General features: G+C 40.1%; 1 protein-coding gene, 1 long non-coding RNA gene and 1 other non-coding gene across 5 annotated transcripts; 1 reads left to right on the forward strand and 2 right to left on the reverse strand.

Annotated features, from left to right (window-relative positions):
• Nucleotides 1-226: 226 nt before the first annotated feature.
• Nucleotides 227-10,083, reverse strand: LOC115572965 (ceramide synthase 2-like). Of its 2 annotated transcripts, none has more exons than XM_030403499.1 (11): nt 9,958-10,083; nt 9,084-9,254; nt 7,978-8,095; nt 5,567-5,685; nt 5,375-5,432; nt 5,161-5,211; nt 2,845-2,937; nt 2,439-2,567; nt 1,531-1,640; nt 1,250-1,403; nt 227-1,131 (listed from the first exon to the last, which is right to left on the reverse strand). In XM_030403499.1, the coding sequence occupies exons 2-11, from the start codon at nt 9,248-9,250 to the stop codon at nt 913-915; spliced, it is 1,218 nt and encodes a 405-aa protein (XP_030259359.1). In that variant the 5' UTR covers nt 9,251-9,254; nt 9,958-10,083; the 3' UTR covers nt 227-912. The 2 variants fall into 2 exon arrangements, with proteins under 2 accessions (XP_030259359.1, XP_030259360.1); XM_030403500.1 differs by having other exon boundaries at nt 9,084-9,251; nt 9,958-10,073.
• trnar-ccu (transfer RNA arginine (anticodon CCU)) lies at nt 598-670 on the forward strand. Its single transcript has one exon. It is a non-coding gene; the product is annotated as a tRNA-Arg (tRNA).
• A 3,886-nt stretch (nt 10,084-13,969) lies between the features above and the next one.
• LOC115572971 (uncharacterized) lies at nt 13,970-17,412 on the reverse strand. 2 transcript variants are annotated; one of them, XR_003982191.1, is made up of 8 exons: nt 17,221-17,410; nt 16,931-16,989; nt 15,956-16,428; nt 15,786-15,852; nt 15,604-15,673; nt 15,077-15,150; nt 14,922-14,980; nt 13,970-14,690 (listed from the first exon to the last, which is right to left on the reverse strand). It is a non-coding gene; the product is annotated as an uncharacterized LOC115572971 (long non-coding RNA). The 2 variants fall into 2 exon arrangements; XR_003982192.1 differs by lacking the exons at nt 13,970-14,690; nt 14,922-14,980; nt 15,077-15,150 and adding an exon at nt 15,303-15,344 and having other exon boundaries at nt 15,434-15,673; nt 17,221-17,412.
• Between the last annotated feature and the right edge of the window lie 2,381 nt (nt 17,413-19,793).

The raw sequence follows: 19,793 nt of genomic DNA on the forward strand, positions 1-19,793 counted from the left end.
ATATATATCACCAATGTGTCCAAAACTCTGCAACTTACATCAAATCAATGAAGACAGATAAATCGCTCTACGAGTTAGAGGAAACTAAGACTATAACTGTCCCTTAAACTCTGGCACAGAAAAACCGAAGATGCGCTCGAGGAGTGATTCGAGTTCAGGTGATTTGTCACTAGAGGGCAGTGTACAACAGACGACAAGCAACAGACTGGATCATCATACACACAAGTTGTTGTTTCCACATTTGTTTATTGTTTATTTTCAATATTCTTTAATTATATTTTATTTCAAAATAAAAAATTAAAACACTCCTGTCTCTACGGGGTCTTATATTATCTACCTAGTTAATGTTTAGTGATAAACCTTTGATTGTTTTCATACATGTGCTTTGTGAACTTGCTGAATGACAAACAGTGTAAACAGTCATCAGTGTGGGCTACAACAAAAATAAACATCAGGCAGGCACTGAACACTTTCCTGATTCCCTGATTTTACTTCCCACTACCATCGCTGCCAATAGATATATATATATAATAGCATCATTGACATACCCCCACTGGACAGTGAGTTGGAGGAAGTGGCTTTGAATTGCTTACAGATGCCCCAGTGGCCTAATGGATAAGGCACTGGCCTCCTAAGCCAGGGATTGTGGGTTCAAGTCCCATCTGGGGTGATTAGCAGAGTGGCGCAGCGGAAGCGTGCTGGGCCCATAACCCAGAGGTCGATAGATCGAAACTATCCTCTGCTAAGTGTATGTTTTACAAAGGCTCAATTTCATATTGCTTTACTTCTCTAATCCCACTCTCAAGATAAAGTCAGGCACAGCAGCAGGAAAGAGGTTAATGTACATCCATCACATCCATCCAGTATCACTCAGTTTCATGACCTTATGTAATTAGCGTAAACATCAAGATGTTATTGAGCTTTCCGCATTCTGTCGGCTACAGACGCCCTGTGATTGGTCAAGTTATTTAGGACACAACTGTTGGTCAGCATAGAGAGTTTGGAGTTCAGGGTGTCTTTACTTCTCTCCCAATGATAATCTCCTCCTTGATCAACACTGTCCTCTCCTCCTTTATCGTCTTCATCCTCTTCGACCTCACTCTCTTCATCGCTGCGTTCATCCTTTTCCATCTGCAGACAGAAGCAAAAAATAGGGCGTAAAGTTTAGGGCCATATCTTGGATATTAAAATTAAGAATATGAAAGCTACTATGCCTGTGGTTTGTTTCAGCTGTGCTACTGATTCTCACCTTGCCTTTCAGGAACTTATAAACCATGCGCAAAATTAAACCAGCCCAGAAGATATGAAGGGTCTGCAGCACCATCAGCAGCACGTTGAAGAAGTAGTAGCCGACAAAAGGTTCAAACACCTCCATGGACAGCACCAGAGTGGTATGGATGATCCTGTTATTTATCAAATAATTGGAATGAAGTTGAAAAAGGTGTTCCTGACAATAGTTACCCATGCTGCATTTAGAAGCTGACCATTTTATCTGCACCAAAGGAAAAACATCTCAAGGGTAAGCCTTACTTGCTGGGGAAAATCACCAGTCGAGTCACGAGGAAGACCACAGCAAACACAACAAACAGTGTGTCACACGTTCTCCTCCAGCCAGCGCCGTAGTTGAACATCTTAGCAGACTGTAAAGACACCAATCAAGTGAACTGATCAAAAAGAAAGTCATCGCGGTTAACAAAACTTTATGATTCGAGAGGAGAGTTGACAGTGGATCAGGATAACTGGTAACAGAAAACTTGTCTTCAACAGTTGTTGTGATTTCCTCTCACAAGAAACCAGCACAACTTTCAAAAATCTCTTGGGTTCTCATGTACAGTCCTTTGTATTGCACAGGTGATGAAAAGTCACCTCAGGCTACTGAAGCACTTTCAGCTATCCGGACTCAGTCACTCAGATTTGGCGGCTGGAATAAGCAGTGCATTCTGCCGGCTACTACAGAGATCTCACCCTAGATTTTCTAAGAACAGCCTCAAGTACAGAGTGAACGTCTGACTGAACTTTACAACATTTCTATGGTTACTTTGCCTCACTTTGTTAGGGCTACACAGTGGCAGAAAAAAAGGCAAGTGAGGAGGTGAATCTATGGGGACGTGCCCTGAAGAGATTAATTATATTTGTGAAGTCTCATGTGCTGGTTTGGCCCCCCAGAGACAATGGCCTCTCAATGTACAAGTTGTTCTTTTGAGTCCCATCAAGGTTACATGAAAGAAGCATAGCCAACAAACTTGAGACAATAATTCCAATGCATTTATGACTTAAAGGAAAAGCCTCAGATTTGTTTTCTATAACAATTGGAAACTAAACTAAACTTGTTGTGTAATCTTTCAAGACAGCGAGTTCTTTAGGTGCCGTGATAGAAATAAAAAATTCTCCTGTGGACATAATACTGGACTAATTTATCCTACAGTATGTGAGATTACCTCGAGCAGGATGTCAGAGGAGTCATGAAGCAGCATCACCAAAGTGCCGATGCGAATGTAGTTAGCACAGTAGGAGAAACTGAGCAGGAAGATGGTGGCCAAATGGTGAATCACCTGTTCTTTGAAATCCTGGCAAAGCAAACAGGAGCAGAATGCTCAGTTAAGCAAAATGACCATGCATCAACAGAAGAATTTAAATTCCTGCAATAACAGTCACTTATTAACCATGTGTTGAGTGAAGTTTCTTTAAAGCAGAGGTGCAGGCCACCAGGCATGAAATGTGACCAGGATGAAGCAGGCTAATAACTTATATGTCGTTATCTAAAGGGTGCTGTAGTATTAACTCAGGATTCAATCTGTTGTGTTTACTATTCTTTTACAAATGAATGAATGTTGAGCTCCTCACCTTCCTCTTGACGTCCACAGAGATCCGGAGGAGCAGAGAGCCGTAAAAACCCAACTCTAGCATGTAGTACCAGTAATGAGCTCTCTCCATGGGCTGTGGATGCAAACATTATTCAAACGGTAAGAAGTGATTCATAAACAGCTGGACATTTGGTTGGCACTGAAATGGAGCCACAGCAGTTAAAACCAGGCAACAATATAGAAACAGCTGGAAAAATGTCATGATTATAACATATTATGTTCATTTTTAGGTGCATAATTTCATTTTGCGTTACTAGTAGAATGGGTTTACATACTTTAATGCTCATAAAACGCATCAGTTTTCTTATATTGTCCAGTGCTGCAGCTCTGTATTTCCCCTCTGAATCAGATTCCCTGACATGTATTTCACATAGAATACCATCTCTGCCAACAGAGGATGAAAACAAAACATCAGCAGCTCTATACAGCATATAGCAGAGTGGCGCAGTGGAAGTGTGCTGGGCCCATAACCCAGAGGTCGATGGATTGAAACCATCCTCTGCTATAATTATGTCATTGCTGACCTTTATAAAGAAAACAAGACAATGATGAACAGATTTGTTGATATTGAATAAAGAACATTTCATGCCACCCTCAAATGAAGTTTTACTTTTACAGGTATTTTGTGAGGGCATAGTTGCTTTGAATGCAGAAACAGGTGGATTTAAATATCTACAGGTACATCTCAAAAAATGATCATGTGGTGAAAAAGTTCAATATTTGTCACTCATTTTAGAAAGTGAAGCCCATATATATTATATAGATTCATAACACAGAGTGAAATATTTCAAGCCTTTATTTCTCCCAGCTGTGATGATTATGGCTTACAGTTAATGAAAACCCAAAATTCAGTGTCTCAAAAAATTACAATATTACACAAGATAAAACAAAAGGCGAGTTTGCCGGCCAATCAAGCACAGTAACACCATGGTCATTGGACCAGCTTTTGGTACCTTTGGCAATGTGGGCAGGTGCCAAGTCCTGCTGGAAAATGAAATCAGCATCTCCATAAAGCTTGTCAGCAGAAGGAAGCATGAAGTGCTCTAAAATTTCCTGGCAGACGGCTGTGTTGATTGTGGACTTCAGAAAACTCAGTGGACGAACACCAGCAGATGACATGGCTCCCCAATTCATCACTTACTGTTGAAACTTCACACTGAACTTCAAGCAACGTGGATTATGTGCCTCTCCACTCTTCCTCCAGACTCTGGGACCTTGATTTCCCCATGACATGCAAAAATTACTTTGATCTGAAAAGCGGACTTCGGACCACTGAGCAACAGTCCAGTTCTTTTTCTAGACAGCCCAGGTAAGACGCTTCTGACATTGCCTCTGGTTCAGGAGTGGCTTGACATGAGGAATGCGACATTTGTAGTCCATGTCTAGGATTTGTCTGTGTGTAGTGGCTCTTGATGCGCTGACTCCAGCCTTAGCACACTCCTTGTGAAGCTCCCCCAAATTCTTGAATGGATTTTGCTTGACAATCCTCTCAAGGCTGCGGCTATCCCTTTTCCTGATGCACTTTTTCCTTCCACACTTTTTCCTTCCACTAAACTTTCTATGAATATGCCTTGATACGGCACCTTGTGAACAACCAGCTTCCTTAGCAATGTCCTTTTGTGGCTTTCCCTCCCTGTGGAGGGTGACAATGTCGGTCTTCTGGACATCTGTCAATACAGCAGTCTTCCCCATGATTGTGTAGCCTACTGAACCAGACTGAGAGACCATGTAAAGGCTCAGGAAACCTTTGCAGGTGTTTTGATGTAATTAGCTGATTAGGGCGTGACACCATGAGTTTACAATATTGAACTTTTTCACAATAGTCTAATTTTCTGAGACACGGAATTTGGGGTTTTCATTATCTGTAGGCCATAATCATCACAATTGGAAGAAATAAGGGCTTGAAATATTTCACTCTATGTGTAATGAATCTATATAATATATGGGTTTCACTTTCTGAAATGAGTGACAAAAAATATTGAACTTTTTCATGATATTCAGATTTTTTTGAGATGTTCCTGTATATAAAGAGCTAAAAAACATTTTTTCTTGGTTTGATAACAATCACATTAAAATTCAAGGAAGAAACTGCTGCTGCTTTTCTGCTCACATCCCTTAATTCTAGACATTTGTGTTTTACATTTTCTCCCAAAAATAATTTCAGTCTGTTTCCTTCCAACTCAGTCAGACTAAAACTGAATTGATCTAAAAGAATCCACATAGAACAAGGCTTTCCTCATTCCATCATCAGGACAGTGATGAAAAAAAGTAATAGTGAAATAAGACACACACGTACCTGAACTGGATATTTCCTCCAACATTCACTGCGGTCCCAGAACCAAGGTCTCTGTAGAGAAAGGATCATATGTAAAGACTAAAGCCCAACATACTTAACTACAGTAACTATTGGAGTATTTTGATTCGTTCTGATTCACTGACAGAAATATGTTTGAGTAGTGTAATGTTGTTTTTCTTTTTACTATGTTCTATAAAACTTTCTGGAAACTCACATCAAACAAGCAGGCCAATCCTGCAATGAAGGCTGTGAAGTAGAAAAAGAACCTCCACCTGGAACATAAAACAACTGAGATCTGAGATTTTTAACTTGGAGTTTTTGCAGTGGGTTGTGTTGTGAAGGAAGTGTTCTTGAGGGAAGTCATGTGAAAACTGAACAATGATCGGGCAGAAGAGAGAGAACTTACGCAGCCTCAGCAAACTTCTTGGTTTGACAGGGCCGGTCTTGGTTCCTGCGAAGCCTGAACCAGGTCTCGATCTGCCTCTGGGTTTTGCCACACAGCGACATCAAATCAACTATTTCACTCTGAAACAATAATGGATGGAGAATAATTGATTAGGTGCAGTTTAATGATTATACTGTAATGTAACAGGCCGAAATGAGGAAATGACAGAAGGGAGAAAGAGATAAGAGGCAGTGAATGCTATTCAGATCATCTCAACTTCACTTTTCAACTGAACAGTGGTGTTAAGTTATCAAGCTGTTGTTGTAGCAAAAAAGTGGTAGTGGTGAAGTATTCTTTGGCCCTACTGCAAGGTTCACTAAAGTTCAAGGACTTCAGGAGAAAATGTATGGAAGCCTAAAACGGCAAATGGTGAAATTATTTTACTAGTTCTTAATTGTTGTGTTATCTTGAGATCACGTTTATTTTTCTTATGATAACAGGTTCATTTAGCTTCTTACATTGAAGAAACAAATGGCCATGAGTTAACAAGATAATTTATGAGGAGAAACTACCTCATAACATTCCTCAGAGTGGACCACCACACTGGACTGTGGGCTGGGTTTTGGTAGTTCAAAGCAAACCATATGAACTTTTTATAAACTTCTCCCATTTGAATATTTTACCTTTGTTTTGATATATGGGATTTTTAAGTTATGGTTACTGTAAGGGATAGGTATAACAATAGTATTATTATGTAATGTTTGTTAACACAGACTTTTTGGAGTGAAAAAGAAGTGGCTAGAGTGTTAGTTATGCCAAGTTTTTGTGACAGATGTAAAAACAATTAAAATAAATTACCCCATTTATATTGACATTGCATGCATATGGCAAGGATAATCTAGTAAACAGAAATTAGGTAATAGGAAGGAACCATTTTTTGTTTGCTAACTAAGAATTAAATCTTGTTTTCTTGGACTAAAAAAGCTAATTATCTCAAAATAAGAACATAAATTAATCAATCATCCTGAGATAATGATTACTGTTGTCCTGAGAAAATGTAATAATTTAACCTGAGATCTCGATATAACAGCAGTGAAAAAAATATTGCTCCTATGTCCATTGTGGGCTTCTGTAAAATGAAAGCTAACTAAATGATAAAACATATACAGAAAATGTCTTCGGTGAAATGTCATCTGCCTTCACAGAGTATTGTATTTTTATTGTAATACCTGTTCCAGGTGTCCTCTTTGTTGGATTTAGTGGCTTCTAGCAGTGTGACTGTGGATTGCAACCTACTGAACACCCCTCATCTCACCCTGTCCTACAGTGGCTACTAAAAACACAAAAAACATTCCGGGCTACTGAAGAAACATGGTGGTGCAACATTGTGGACTCTGTGGAAGAGAACTTGCTTCCTCTGTAGAAATGAAAGGCTCAATCTATGGTAACGAAACACAAGGACTTGAAATTTAAGGTGATAACACAACAACTAAACTGCAAAATAGCATATTTAAACATTAAAGCTAAACTGGACAAACCCACTTTGGAAACTAAATGATACTACACTGAATTCACTACAGAAATGCAAATGCAAAATTAAACTAAAACTACTGACCATCTTATGATGGGATCACACCAGTTGCACATCACTCAACATGATGATGTTCTGACCCATGACCACTCAGTTTCTCAGTTCAGTTCCTCAATTACTAGATGATTACCCATCTTGAACTCTGCCTTTGTTTTTTATCTCAACTACTGTCCTGTAAAGATTCATGACTGCATCTTGCGTTGACAAAATCTTTGCACAGACAGACACAAATATAAACATCTGGCAAAATACTCAAGCTGCCTCTGAATTAGCTCCTACTCCAGACACACACAACCACACAAAGACTCACAAGGTGAAAACACTATAACACTATAGTAACTCTGCCTTGTGGGTGTTGACAATCATCTGCAAGTCTCACAGAAACAATGCCTGTTTGTGTCAATTATATTCATCATTCATTCTTTCATTCTTTCTTTCATTCTTTCTTTCTTTCTTTCTTTCTTTCTTTCTTTCTTTCTCTTTCTATTTAAACAAAGAGAGAGTAAGCAAATATTAACACCCTTCTTGCAGCATTTGATCCAAAAGCTGAGAGAGAATAATGAGTGTGTGTGTAACGTCTGTAAATATGGTGTGTTTTCCCCCAGGCTGAGTTTTCCAGGAACAAGGATGTGTAGCCATCACAACCCTCATGTTCCTCTGTGCTGCTCACTCAGATCATCATTACCAAACTAATAGGAACTAAGTGTTTAAAATGATCATTTGTGAAAGTTAAAACCTCTCTCATATTGGTCCTCTTTCAGCGTGCTCAGACAACTTCCTCCAGATCACACCAAAAATGTGCAACTAATCGAGCTGAACTGCGCACACTTTTCAGACCAACCTGTGTCGGCTGTCTGCTCTGCTGGGTGTAAAAAGACTCCAGCTTTGGTGAGGGGGCAGCAAACACTTGCACTTTGTTCTTCACCCCCAAACATCTGGCCATGGGTGGGGCACAAAACCTGAGGAGAAGGAAGACAAAAGACTCAAACAAATGATACCATAACACCTCCTGTGAGACAGTCAGGGTGCCAGCCTGGGGTTGTTTGGCCAAACGTAATGTATACAATAAGCCATTTAACAGTCAGTCAAAAGCAAACACTTCAGAACTAAGATACGTGGAGGCTATACTGTATATACAATGTAGGTGTTGCAACAGAGCAGTGTGTGTGTGTGGACATGTAGGACATGTAACATTTTGTTGATTTACAGGAGGGAAATGTAGCTTTACAGCAAAGCAGAAACAGGATACATATAAGTAAACATATGTACACATACCAATATATATTACTATATTACATATATAACTATTATAATAAATATGAGATAACAGATGACATCAGAATACAATAGCAGAGTGTAGAAGAATAATATGACATAATTTTAACTAACGAGCCATTTGGTTCCACTAACTGCTCACATCTGTGGATGTTACAACAGTGAACTCACTGGAGACATAATCAACCAATGAAAAACCTTGAGTGTATCCCTGTGTGTTTGTGTGTGCGTGTGTGTGAATGAGAGAGAGAGAGAGAGAGAGAGAAGTGCCTATGAGGCTTGTTTGCACTCATAACAAGCTCCCTGCAACATCCATTCTGCCTTTTTTACATTTCTACATACATTTTCTCTTTTAGGGATGTTTTCAAGCTCATCTCTATGTTTTTATATTGGATTTTAGAAATAGGGTTTCGAACTGAAAATGTTCATATCACAAAAAGGCAGAATTTACAAGAACTTCCATGAAAAATCCAATGGCGTAAACTTGTTTCTATTGTGATAAAAACGTCAGCTCATTGTTTGTTAAACTAGGAATGTAGGTTAATAATTCAGATCGGGCGTGATAAGTGTTTTTTTGTCAAAGCCACACAGACAACAATGGCAATACCCGTATGACCTACAATCCCACCCAAGCACACCGACAGGAACAAAGAGAGCAGAGGTGTGTTTTACCTCTCAAATGCACAGCGCAGGGCCACAAATCCCAATGCGAGGGGCAGAGCTATGAGAAGGTCTTGGGGTAGGGGTCGCTCAGAGTCTGCCAGCTGTTCCATGTCTCTCCAGGTCACACCTGGAGGAAGCCAGTAGTCCTGCCTCCATATGTCGGGCAGCAGGTCCATTCTGCTGTGAATGTACAGGTAGAGGTGAAGAAAAAAAAAAAAAACATTGTGAAGATGATTATTTATTCATATAGTTAAATGCAATTTCATCCAAAAAGTCTGGTTCTTGTACTGGACCAGTCAAGTGAGCACTGAGTAGAGTAGGATCTCTGATTTACTTATTATGATTATGTGTATTCTTTACTAGCAGGTGTAGGAAGGGTGGCATGTCACGTGATGGAGAAATAAAAAGAGGAATTTTGTGCATGTGTCTGATAGACATCCTGAAAGCTATTATGAGCAATATGGCGTAATATTTCTGATATCTGTCTCTTCCTCAACCACAAAAATACCATCAAAATATGAATAGGCCCACTATTACAAAGTAACAGCAAAAGTATAGGCAATGCATTATGTTTAACAGCACACCATCGAAGAATATGACTCAGTCTGTGTGTAATGCCATAAAAAAAAAAACATCAGTAAATGTAGTTAAGGGAAGCTACGAAACAAAATCATATTATAGATGACTAGATACACACCATAACTATAGAGAACCACAAAAAAACGCCGTGCAAGTCCATACAGGTAAACGCAAATATTATTTTAATCTACTTTGTCGGAAACCAGCCTTAAAACAAACAGCAGTGAAGTGTATCTATCTCCACGGTGAAACACACCAAGTTGGAGGTAAATGAGAAATTAAATGCCGCCGGATAGACCCTCACCTGGCTTCAGCTCTGTGGAAATTATGAAACTGGTCCAGAAGAATAAAATCCACCTCAAACTGTAGATGAGTGTGTCAGCCTCCCTCCGGCTGGCGATGCGCCTCGGTGCCGCTGCGCTGAACGACTCGAGCTAAGCAGAAGAGCCGTTGAGTCGTCACGGCTCAACTGTCAAGTTAGACCGGATGTCGACAAGCTGAGGCTGCTAATATCAAAATAATGGTATATTAATTCACGAAATAGATACTTAGACAGCTAAATCAGCATTTATCAACTTTATTTGACTTTATTTCACAATATTGCAAAACAATCTATAATAACGTCTCGTAGACGTACCTTTATTCTGAAAGCTTCCAGTCTTTCCTGTCTTTTGCGAGCAGTGTGATGTTACTTGACGGTGAGCGGCTAATGAAACACCTGGGGCGTCTCCTCTTCAGAGCCCATTAACTCAGCAGGGTTAACAAAGGAGACACCGGGCTACTGGAGGCTACTATACAGTTTAGAGTGTGGAAGTTAATTACAACAACTGAGACAGTCTGGGCTGAAATTGGCGTTATATTAGCCCTGCAACTAACTCTGGACATGATGATCTCAAGTTAACATATTGTGTTTCACCGTATATCATCAGGTCTCCTAAATTAGCTAGCTAAAACCAAAACATAGCGTTACAGCTTTTTCTCATCTGTAAGTGTCATATTTGAAGTGAAGTAACATATTCCTCTCTTTTCAAATAAAAAGTTCAAAACCCTGCAATTTTAAAGTCACTGTGGAGTTTTGCTGCTGCAGCCTGGTCTTGTTTGGGCTGTAGCATGTGGCTAATGCTAGCTAAGCTTAGCAAACATCTGTGTAGGCAAACTGACCCTGATTTTATGACCCTTTCAAGCATGTAGCATTAACCCCTAAAAACTAACCTACTTCTGTCAACACTGAGTCTTCTGTAATATTTACAATAATAGTGAGGTAATTATACAAACTAGAAATCTTTCTTTTTTCCATAACTGAATAAAAAAGCTGTTCTCAGAGGAAAATAAGGTCCCCAGAACCCTGTTTGAAGCTATTAAGATGGCAGGGTCCGCCACATATAAACAAAGTGGAACAGTGTGAAACTGTGTTGTCCTTTAAGGTCAGTTTGTTTGTTCAGTCATGAAGATGAAGGGAGTTTGACATGATGTGCAGCAGCAATACTAAAAGTAAATGGTTGACTAAACAAAGCAGCAAAGAGCGGCACAGCCTGTAGTTAAAACTAAACCATGACAGGAAACCCCTATCTCTCATTACATTTCCTCATTTTCTACTGGAGGTTGAACTCTATATGCTCTATGTGCTTATTCTTTAAATAGTATATCTTATTACATTTATTTCACTCCATTGTAGGACTTCTCCTTGGTTACCACTGTCTACAAAAACTCACAACACCCAGAGCAACTATCCCGGACACTTCCAGGACCTCATAGTTTGGAGGTAAACACTCCCCTCCAAAGGTGTGCTTAGCCTAGCTATCTACTAGCTACATACTTGTGTGCGCTGTCATTGAGGGCTCTGTGTCTAACTGCTTAATACAAACTCTAGTGGCACACACCCCCTTTAAACACACACACATGCACACACACACACACACACACACACACACACACACACACACACAGTGAGGTACACACTTAGTCTCAAGTCAGACACTCTGTGGTCCTCCCACCATCCTCCTCCTCAGCCAGCACTCAGATGCTGGTATTGTGACAGGGGGAGATAAGCAGGCCGCCTGCTGATAACATCACTACTGTTATGGAGATAAACTCTTCTTTTTGTCATGCACATCAGTCAGGATCACAGCTGTGTTATGTCTTCATCACAGGTGTATTCTGCAGTTGTATATATGTAAACTGTGTTATGAAGTGTGCATGTGCTGGGAAGGAGAGTTTGTTTACGTTTTACAACAGACAAACATGATTTGCGTGCGTGTGTGGGTGTGTGTGTGTTTGTTAACTTCTGTACCAGCGTGTTTCTGTGTGGGATGGAGTCACATTACCAGAAAATTAGCCTGTGCACATTCAGAAGGGAATTTGCATACTGTGTGCACCTGCCTCGTCTGTATGTTCGTGAACTGAGGCAGAGACACAGAGGTCTTGTTTCAGCGCATGAAATATGAGAGAGCTTATCAAATCAGCTGAGCCTCTTACACCAGCCATCACAGAACCAGACTTTTTATTCAAAAGTAAAAGTCTTTTTCATGTCTTGTAACATTTAATTAGTGCTATACAACTACTAAGATTTGGAGTAGGAGTACTTGTACACCCTCCATGTTGCAAGCGTCACACATGGTAGAACAGAACAATTTCTGCTATGCACATGAAGCCTGAGCTCATGTTTTTCTTTGATCCAGCCTTATTTCCATATCTGTGTGCACATGCACTTGTGGGTATGTGTGTTTGCAAGTGTGTGTATACAGTATGTGAGAGGGTAATGGGTACTGAGTGTCTTTGTTGTTTTATCAAGGAAGGGAATTGTCAGAATCCACTGAAGCAAAATCTTTCCTCTTAATTGTCGGACTAATGAGGTGGGAGTGTTACACTGTGCATCCAACCATCTGTTGGAGCCTGATAGACTGTAGAGAGCCGTTATAGTCTAGTTACCAAAGTCTGGCTGTGCACTGTTTGTGCTTTATCACCACAAATAACTTGCCTTGACTAATTTCTTTAATAACACCCTTCTTACTGCCAGTGGAAAGCAACTTTAACATTATAATTAAGGTTTCTATGCTCCATGTAGCATGTAAATGCACAGTGCAAGTGTTGAAAGCTCTTAGTAGTCCAGCCAGATTGTAAAGCTCTAACTTAGGTTTTTTAAGTAACTTGACCAATTTTACACATTAAAGTGTGTGCCCTCTTGGGAGCCAAAACGCGCGCTAAAGTGCCCTCTTGGGAGCCAAAACGCATGTTGAAGTGCCCTCTTGGGAGCCAAAATGTGCGCTAAAGTGCCCTCTTGGGAGCCAAAACGCGCGCTAAAGTGCCCTATTGGGAGCCAAAACGCGCGCTAAAGTGCCCTCTTGGGAGCCAACAAACGCGCTAAAGTGCCCTCTTGGGAGCCAAAATGCGCGCTAAAGTGCCCTTCTTTTCGCCCCTGCCCTTCAAAAAGTCTGCGCACGCCACTGGTACTGCATGTATGAAAAAGTAGTGTAAAGCCTTTTGTGGCTCCAGAGGAAACTACATGTGATCTGATGAACGGCCTCCAGTGATGTCACTCAGTAGCTAAATTGGGTAATGTGGGTGCCAGGTTTCAAAAAACAGTCTGCAGCACTTCTATATCACAAAGTATATTCTCATTGACATATCCCTGAGATCTACCAGCAGGTATACAGCTGAAAAGGGAAATATGGGTAAATCCTGTTGGATAACCCAAAACAAAATACATTCAGGAGAGAGAGAGAGAGAGAGAGAATCAGAATGAATTTGCTGGCCTAATTAGTTACCTTTAAATTAGTAATCTGTAACTACAAAAAAAAATTTATCAAGTAATGCTACAATGCTACAGTACAGGACAAGAAGAAGAAGATGGACAGACAAGTGATTTAGTTTACAGATGGTTGTAATTCTCTATTGACTACACCTGTAAATGTCCATGATGTGCTGATTGAAGCTGAAGTTGTTGTCCAGTGTAATGCCAAAGACTCATCCACCTCTGCCTTCTCTCCTCAGATAGTGGACCAATGTTGTGGGGCAAAACAGCTAGGTTTGGAAAAGGTAAGGTGGAAAAAGTTGTCCTTGCACCATGTACTGAAATGGGATATGGAATGCTGAGTAATAACATTGAATCATGATCTGAATCCATTTTCTTCTTCTGTAGCTGATGATGGAAATACCTGTGCTGCCATCTCACTTCCTCATCATCTCTATTGATAGCTGCACATATGCAGTACCAGTTTAACAAGAGTACAAATCAATGTTTTCTCTCTAACCCAGAAATGTAAAAGTGAAAATGATTGGGGGTTATGTAACTATATAATAATAATAATAAAATATTCTGAGGCAGCACATTTTTTAATGTAAAAAGTGAAACAATAAACATTGCTACTTCTTAGAAAATTAATTTTCACTTGTTTAAAATTTGATAACAGTTTTAGGTCGGCTGCTGGGAATGTCTGTCCCATCTATGTTTACTGGTTTTAATATTTTTACCTATTTGAAATTTTAAAACGGACCAAATATCACGTTTAAATTGAAAACCTTTCCATGTTACATATAATTAAAAACATATTGAAAAAAAAATTAACAATAAACAAATGTGGAGACAACAACGTGTGTATCCACATGATCCAGTCTGTGGCTTGTCGTCTCTTGTATACTGCCCTCTAGTGACAAAACACCTGCACTTGAATCACTCCATATACACGTCTTTGACTTTTCTGTGCCAGAGATTAAAGGGACAGTTCACTAAAAGTTTCATGTAGGACACTTTTCTTTCTGCCAGACTACAAAGGAAGTGTGCATCTTTTTAAAAATATTTTTTGAGGCTGGCAGAATTTCCAGTCATTAGTACAACACAATATAAACACAGACTCTTTTGATTCCCCAACATACAAAGCCATTAAAAATATGAGGTGAGACCTAAACCTCAGAAACCAAACTGAAACATTCCCTCTCGTTTTGACTATTTATTTGAAACAAATGTTTCTGTTTGATTGTGACAAACGTCATTGTAGTGAGATGAGTTTCACCCCTGGCAGCTTCTGCAGTTTGGTCCAGCTGTGAAGAAAAAATATAAAAAAAAACACTTCAGAACAGATTTTTCTCAAGATTAACACATAGATGATTGTTGAGTTCCTGACTAATTGAATTCATCTTTCTGCAATCTGGTTCAGCCATTTCATCAGGCAGGTATAGTTTGATGACATAATTGAGTAAGTTTGGTTACTTAATTGGATGACTGCACACTAGATGTGTTCTGACGATATTATTAAATGAGTTGATTTTTACCTTTTTAAGGCTTTTTCCGTCCTCTCATCTCCTCTCGACCGCCTTTCCTCTGCTCTCCTCTAAAAGACAAAAGGAAGATAAAGTTAGTTACAGCTGAAGATATCTGAAACCAGGTCAGCACATAATTTCTTTATTAAATTAACAGTGAGATTTACCATTTGCTTCAGAGAGACTTCGTGTTGACCTCCGGCATCCTCCCCTGTCCTCCTCACCTCCTCGTCTCCTCTCTCTTAAAGACAAACAAGAGACAAGAGGAGTTATAATTAAAAATATCAGTGATAGGATCAACAGTTCATTTATTTATGACAAGACTGAAAAAATGATAACATCATTACAGAAATGTGTTTTATAAATGGATTTAACTTTTGAATGAGAATTCACACTTGCTTTGGCCCTCCCTCCTCCTCTCCTCTCCTCTCCTCTCTGAAAGACAAATGGAAGACAATCTGAGTTACTGTCAAATTATCTATCTGTATGATTCTAACAATTACAATGAAAAAATTTATGATTACCTTTTCAATAAGAATTCACACTTGCTTTGGCCCTCCCTCCTCTTCACTGCCTCTTGCTCAAATACAAATTGATGACAGAAGGAGTTGTAGTTGAATTTTTTTTTAAAGTTAATAAATTACTTGTTAATCACTACATGAAGTGTAAAATTAAGAAATAAAACGATACTTACACTTTCCACATGAGGGTTCAAACTTCATATTGCTCTCTCCTCTCCTCTCCTCTCCTCTCCTCTCCTCTGTCTTAAAGACAAATAAGAGACGGGGAAAATAAAGTGCAAAATATCAGAAACCGGATCAGCCGATCATACATTTTTGACACAATTGATGAAATGATATTGTAACATTGATTTACCTTCTGTATGGGGGCTCACACTTGATATTGCCCACCCTCCCTCCCCGTCCTTTCAGTCTCTCCGTTCCTTCCAAAAAGACAGATGAAAGACAATGATGGTTGTTAACTTATCACGTACAGAGTCATAATTAAGTACTGCATGAAATCTGATCTGAACATGTCATAATTACCTTTTGCATTAGAAGATTCACGCTCCCTGTTCTTTCTTTTATTCTTGTCTCTTCACATATCATCGCGTTTCTTCTCTTCTCTTCATGACCGAGTCTAATTCCCAATCACACGTTTTCTTGTTTATTCCATTTCTTTGAATCGTTAATTTCCCATCTGTTCCTCAGCATCTCTTCTTGTGTTTCTTCTGGTTTGTTCTCTGTTTCTCCCCTCTTCTCTCCTTTGATCGTGACTTCTTGTTCTGTCGAGAGGAGGCGCTAGAAGAAGTGCGAGGGGAGGAGGTCGAAGAAGGGCCCAAGGTAGGGCGAGAGGAGGAGCGAGTGGGAGCGCCAGAAGCAGAGCTACGAGAGGAACGACCTGACCTTTTTGGGCAGCTGCTGCAGCAGGCTGGTGCTGGGACCCTGAGGCGGACGTCCTGTGGTCTGATGGGCAGGGCCTCGATGAGGATAGCCTTCCTCACCGTACGCTGAGCCATCTGAGAACACAACATCAAGCCAGTATACAGTTTAATATACAACAACTGTGACTGCACGTTATTGTCAAACACAGGAAATTCAGTCAAAATCAACTTGTTAAAACTAATTAGAATTACATCTGAAATAAATATTTGCACTCAGCTCAGTGTCATTAATGACCTGACTTGTCCCTTATAAAATAAACACTCAGAATTTGTTTTTAGATTCATAATAAATGAGCCTCTGAAGGATCAGAGTGTTTACATTTGTAATTGTCTGAGAGCTAATTCCAACCACTGATATCTAATCCCAGTTTGTCCTGCTCAAAGTCTGAAAGCTAACTCTTACACTCCTTCAGAAAGCTTTTAGAAAGTGACATTTGCACCAGACTCCATTCAACAATATGTAAATTTTAAGTTCTCTTGCTGACTGACAAACCTGCAGACCTCCTGCTGCACCATGACTGAGCCGTAATGAATAAATGGAAACAGTGAGTGTGATCAGCACTACAGGCACATTCACCTTTTCTGGAGGAGCAGTGTCTGTCTGCAGGGCTTTCTCTGCTCTCTGTTGATGACTGTCTGTGTTGGTCAGGACAGCATGAGATAAAGTATTACAATAAAGTACCAAATGAAGTTTTATGAAGAGGAACTGTTTGTGTCAAACTCAGTCCCATTAGATTAATCGACACTAATTGAAGTTACTGCCAATACTAGCAATACATGCTAGCTTAAATCAGTGAATTCTGCAGGGTTTATGGTCAAACACATGCTAAACAACATGGGACTGAATTAAACATTTATAAATCTCACTTTTGTCGTGACAAAAGTCCTCTTGTCAGTGACACTGGGCCTTGAACAAGGGTTGAGATGCGAACACAATCTTCACTAGATGTTTTGTTCGTAGATAAATCGTCCAGTTGGAGTAGAAATGTTGTGAAACATTTTGGAGTCTTGCTAATGTTTTGGTCCGGACCCAATGATGCACCTGGAGACGAACCATGGCAACCGTGGAATGTTCCGGTCCACTCGTAGAACATGGCGGCCCGTCAGCCCACATCTCACCTGGAGGAGCCTGATCCAAACAGCATGGTGGAGTCCGACAATAGAGGCCAGATAGCGAGCCCATGTTAACCTGTGGAGAACTTGACATCAAACCAAAATGTGTCCTATAAGATGCTCTTATAACGTGACGAGTCATCCCTCGGCCTGTATATGTAAGGACATCATCTGTGTGCCTCTGAAAGCTTTCACTTTATAATTCCTGTGTGTTTGTGTCATCACAGAGCAGACTTTATATGTAAGTCACGAAATTAAAACATTTGATTCTCAAACAGCTGGAATTTTATTTGTGACATTTGAGCAAAATGAACATATTTAATAAGTTATGTCATAATAGACAGATAGATAGATAGATAGATAGATAGATAGATAGATAGATAGATAGATAGATAGATAGAATTACTTTAATGATCCCAGACTGGGAAATTATTTTGTTACAGCAGTAGTGGGTCCGCAAATAAAACATTTCCCACATAACATAAATAGAATCCAATATATACATAGTGTATATATACAGTGCACAGTGTGCTATAAACAGTAAACAATAATAATATATACAACAAAACAAAATATGCAAAATATACTATAACAATAATAATATATACAACAAAACAGTAGAGAGACCAGAGTTCTCTGTCAGGCAGAGGTGAGAGAGTTGTTGTATAAAGTGATGGATTGTGGCAGGAAATATTTCCTGTATCTATTGCTACGACAGCGAAGCTGAAGCAGTCTTCCGGAGAAGGTGCTCCGCTGTCTGACCAGTGTGAGTTGGAGAGGGTGGAGAGGATTATCCATGATGGATAACAGTTTTTTCAGTGTCCTCCTCTCCACCACAGCCTCCAGAGTGTCCTGTTTGCAGCCAATCACAGAGCCAGCCTTCCTGATCAGTTTGTTGAGTCTGTTGGTGTCGCTGGCTCCGATGCTGCTTCCCCAACAAACCACAGCAAAGAAAAGTACACTGGCCACCACAGACTGATAAAAGATCTCCAACATCTTGCTGCACACGTTGAAGGATCTCAGCTTCCTCAAGAAGTAAAGTCTGCTCATCCCCTTCTTGTAAACAGCTTCAGTGTTAGATCTCCAGTCCAGTCTGTGGTTGATGGTAACACCCAGGTACTTGTAATCCTCGACCACCTCCACATCCTTTCCCAGAATGCACAGAGGTTGGAAAGTCGTAATAATTGATCCTCTCCTGCTGAACATCTCTATTTATTGCTGCACATTATAAAGCTGCTGTAGCACCATCAGGTGGGCTCAACAGAGAACTGCAGGTAAAGGAACAGTTTGGCAATCAGACTCCATTCCACACAAATAATTAACTTATTAATAATATAACTACTGCACCTTATCCTCCTGCTGCTATGATAATCTATCTATCTATCTAACTCTGCTTAAACAGCCTGTGTTAACAATGTTTTATGGAATAAAAGTTGTGGGTTTTTTTGCTAAACAACAGACTTAACTAATAAATGGGCCAATTATGCTCATAACAAACTGATTAAAGGTCCAGAATGAGGTTATAAGAGGGACAAATTTGGCTGCCAGGCCTCAAGTTGAACATGTCTGTTCTAAAGCTTCTTCTGTAGCGCAGCGCCGCCTGGTGGCTGTATTCAGAATGACACCAATAGAGTTGGTGCTGCTGTGACGACCCTGTCTGCCTGTTGCTGTTTGTGTGGCTGCTCTCCTTGCAGGTGGGCGTGGCAGAGGGTCACCAGTAGAGTGGCAGCTCCTGGGTTCATTAGCAACACTGGCAACACCTGGCCTCTGTGGGCCAGTGAACTTTTAAAAAGCCCTCTTGGGTTCAGTTGCTGTCTCGCTCCTTTCTGACACATCATCCTGGCTTTTTGGTTGCTGTTTTGATTTGTGTTGCTGCACCATACAACACTGTTACATTCTTTCACTCATGCACACCCCTACACTACTGAACTTACTGATTACACATCCCACTGTTAGTTTACGTTAACTCTCATTACTGGTACTGTGTTCCGCAGCCCACTATGGACCCCTCTATAGCAAAGCTACAGGTGTCCATCCTACCCACTATTGTTATTGCTTGCGCGTCTTCTTCTTCTTATTTATCCTCTGTCCTGTTTTCGGTCGCTAACTCACCTCACACCGTTGAGTGCACACAAATAATACATCAAAACGTGCGGCTCGATCGGACTCGGTATGATTTTACTTAGTTCTCCAGAAAAATTTCCCATGTAGAATGAGTGGGACGAGGTCAAGTCGCAAATCTTCGACGTTTGTCAAACATCTCCTGCTCTGGCATACATTCAAGTAGAAACACCATTCAAAATTTAAAATGTAGGCACAAGTCCTGT

The sequence above is a fragment of the Sparus aurata genome, chromosome 21 (genome assembly GCF_900880675.1).
Source record: "Sparus aurata chromosome 21, fSpaAur1.1, whole genome shotgun sequence".
Lineage (NCBI taxonomy): Eukaryota > Metazoa > Chordata > Actinopteri > Spariformes > Sparidae > Sparus > Sparus aurata.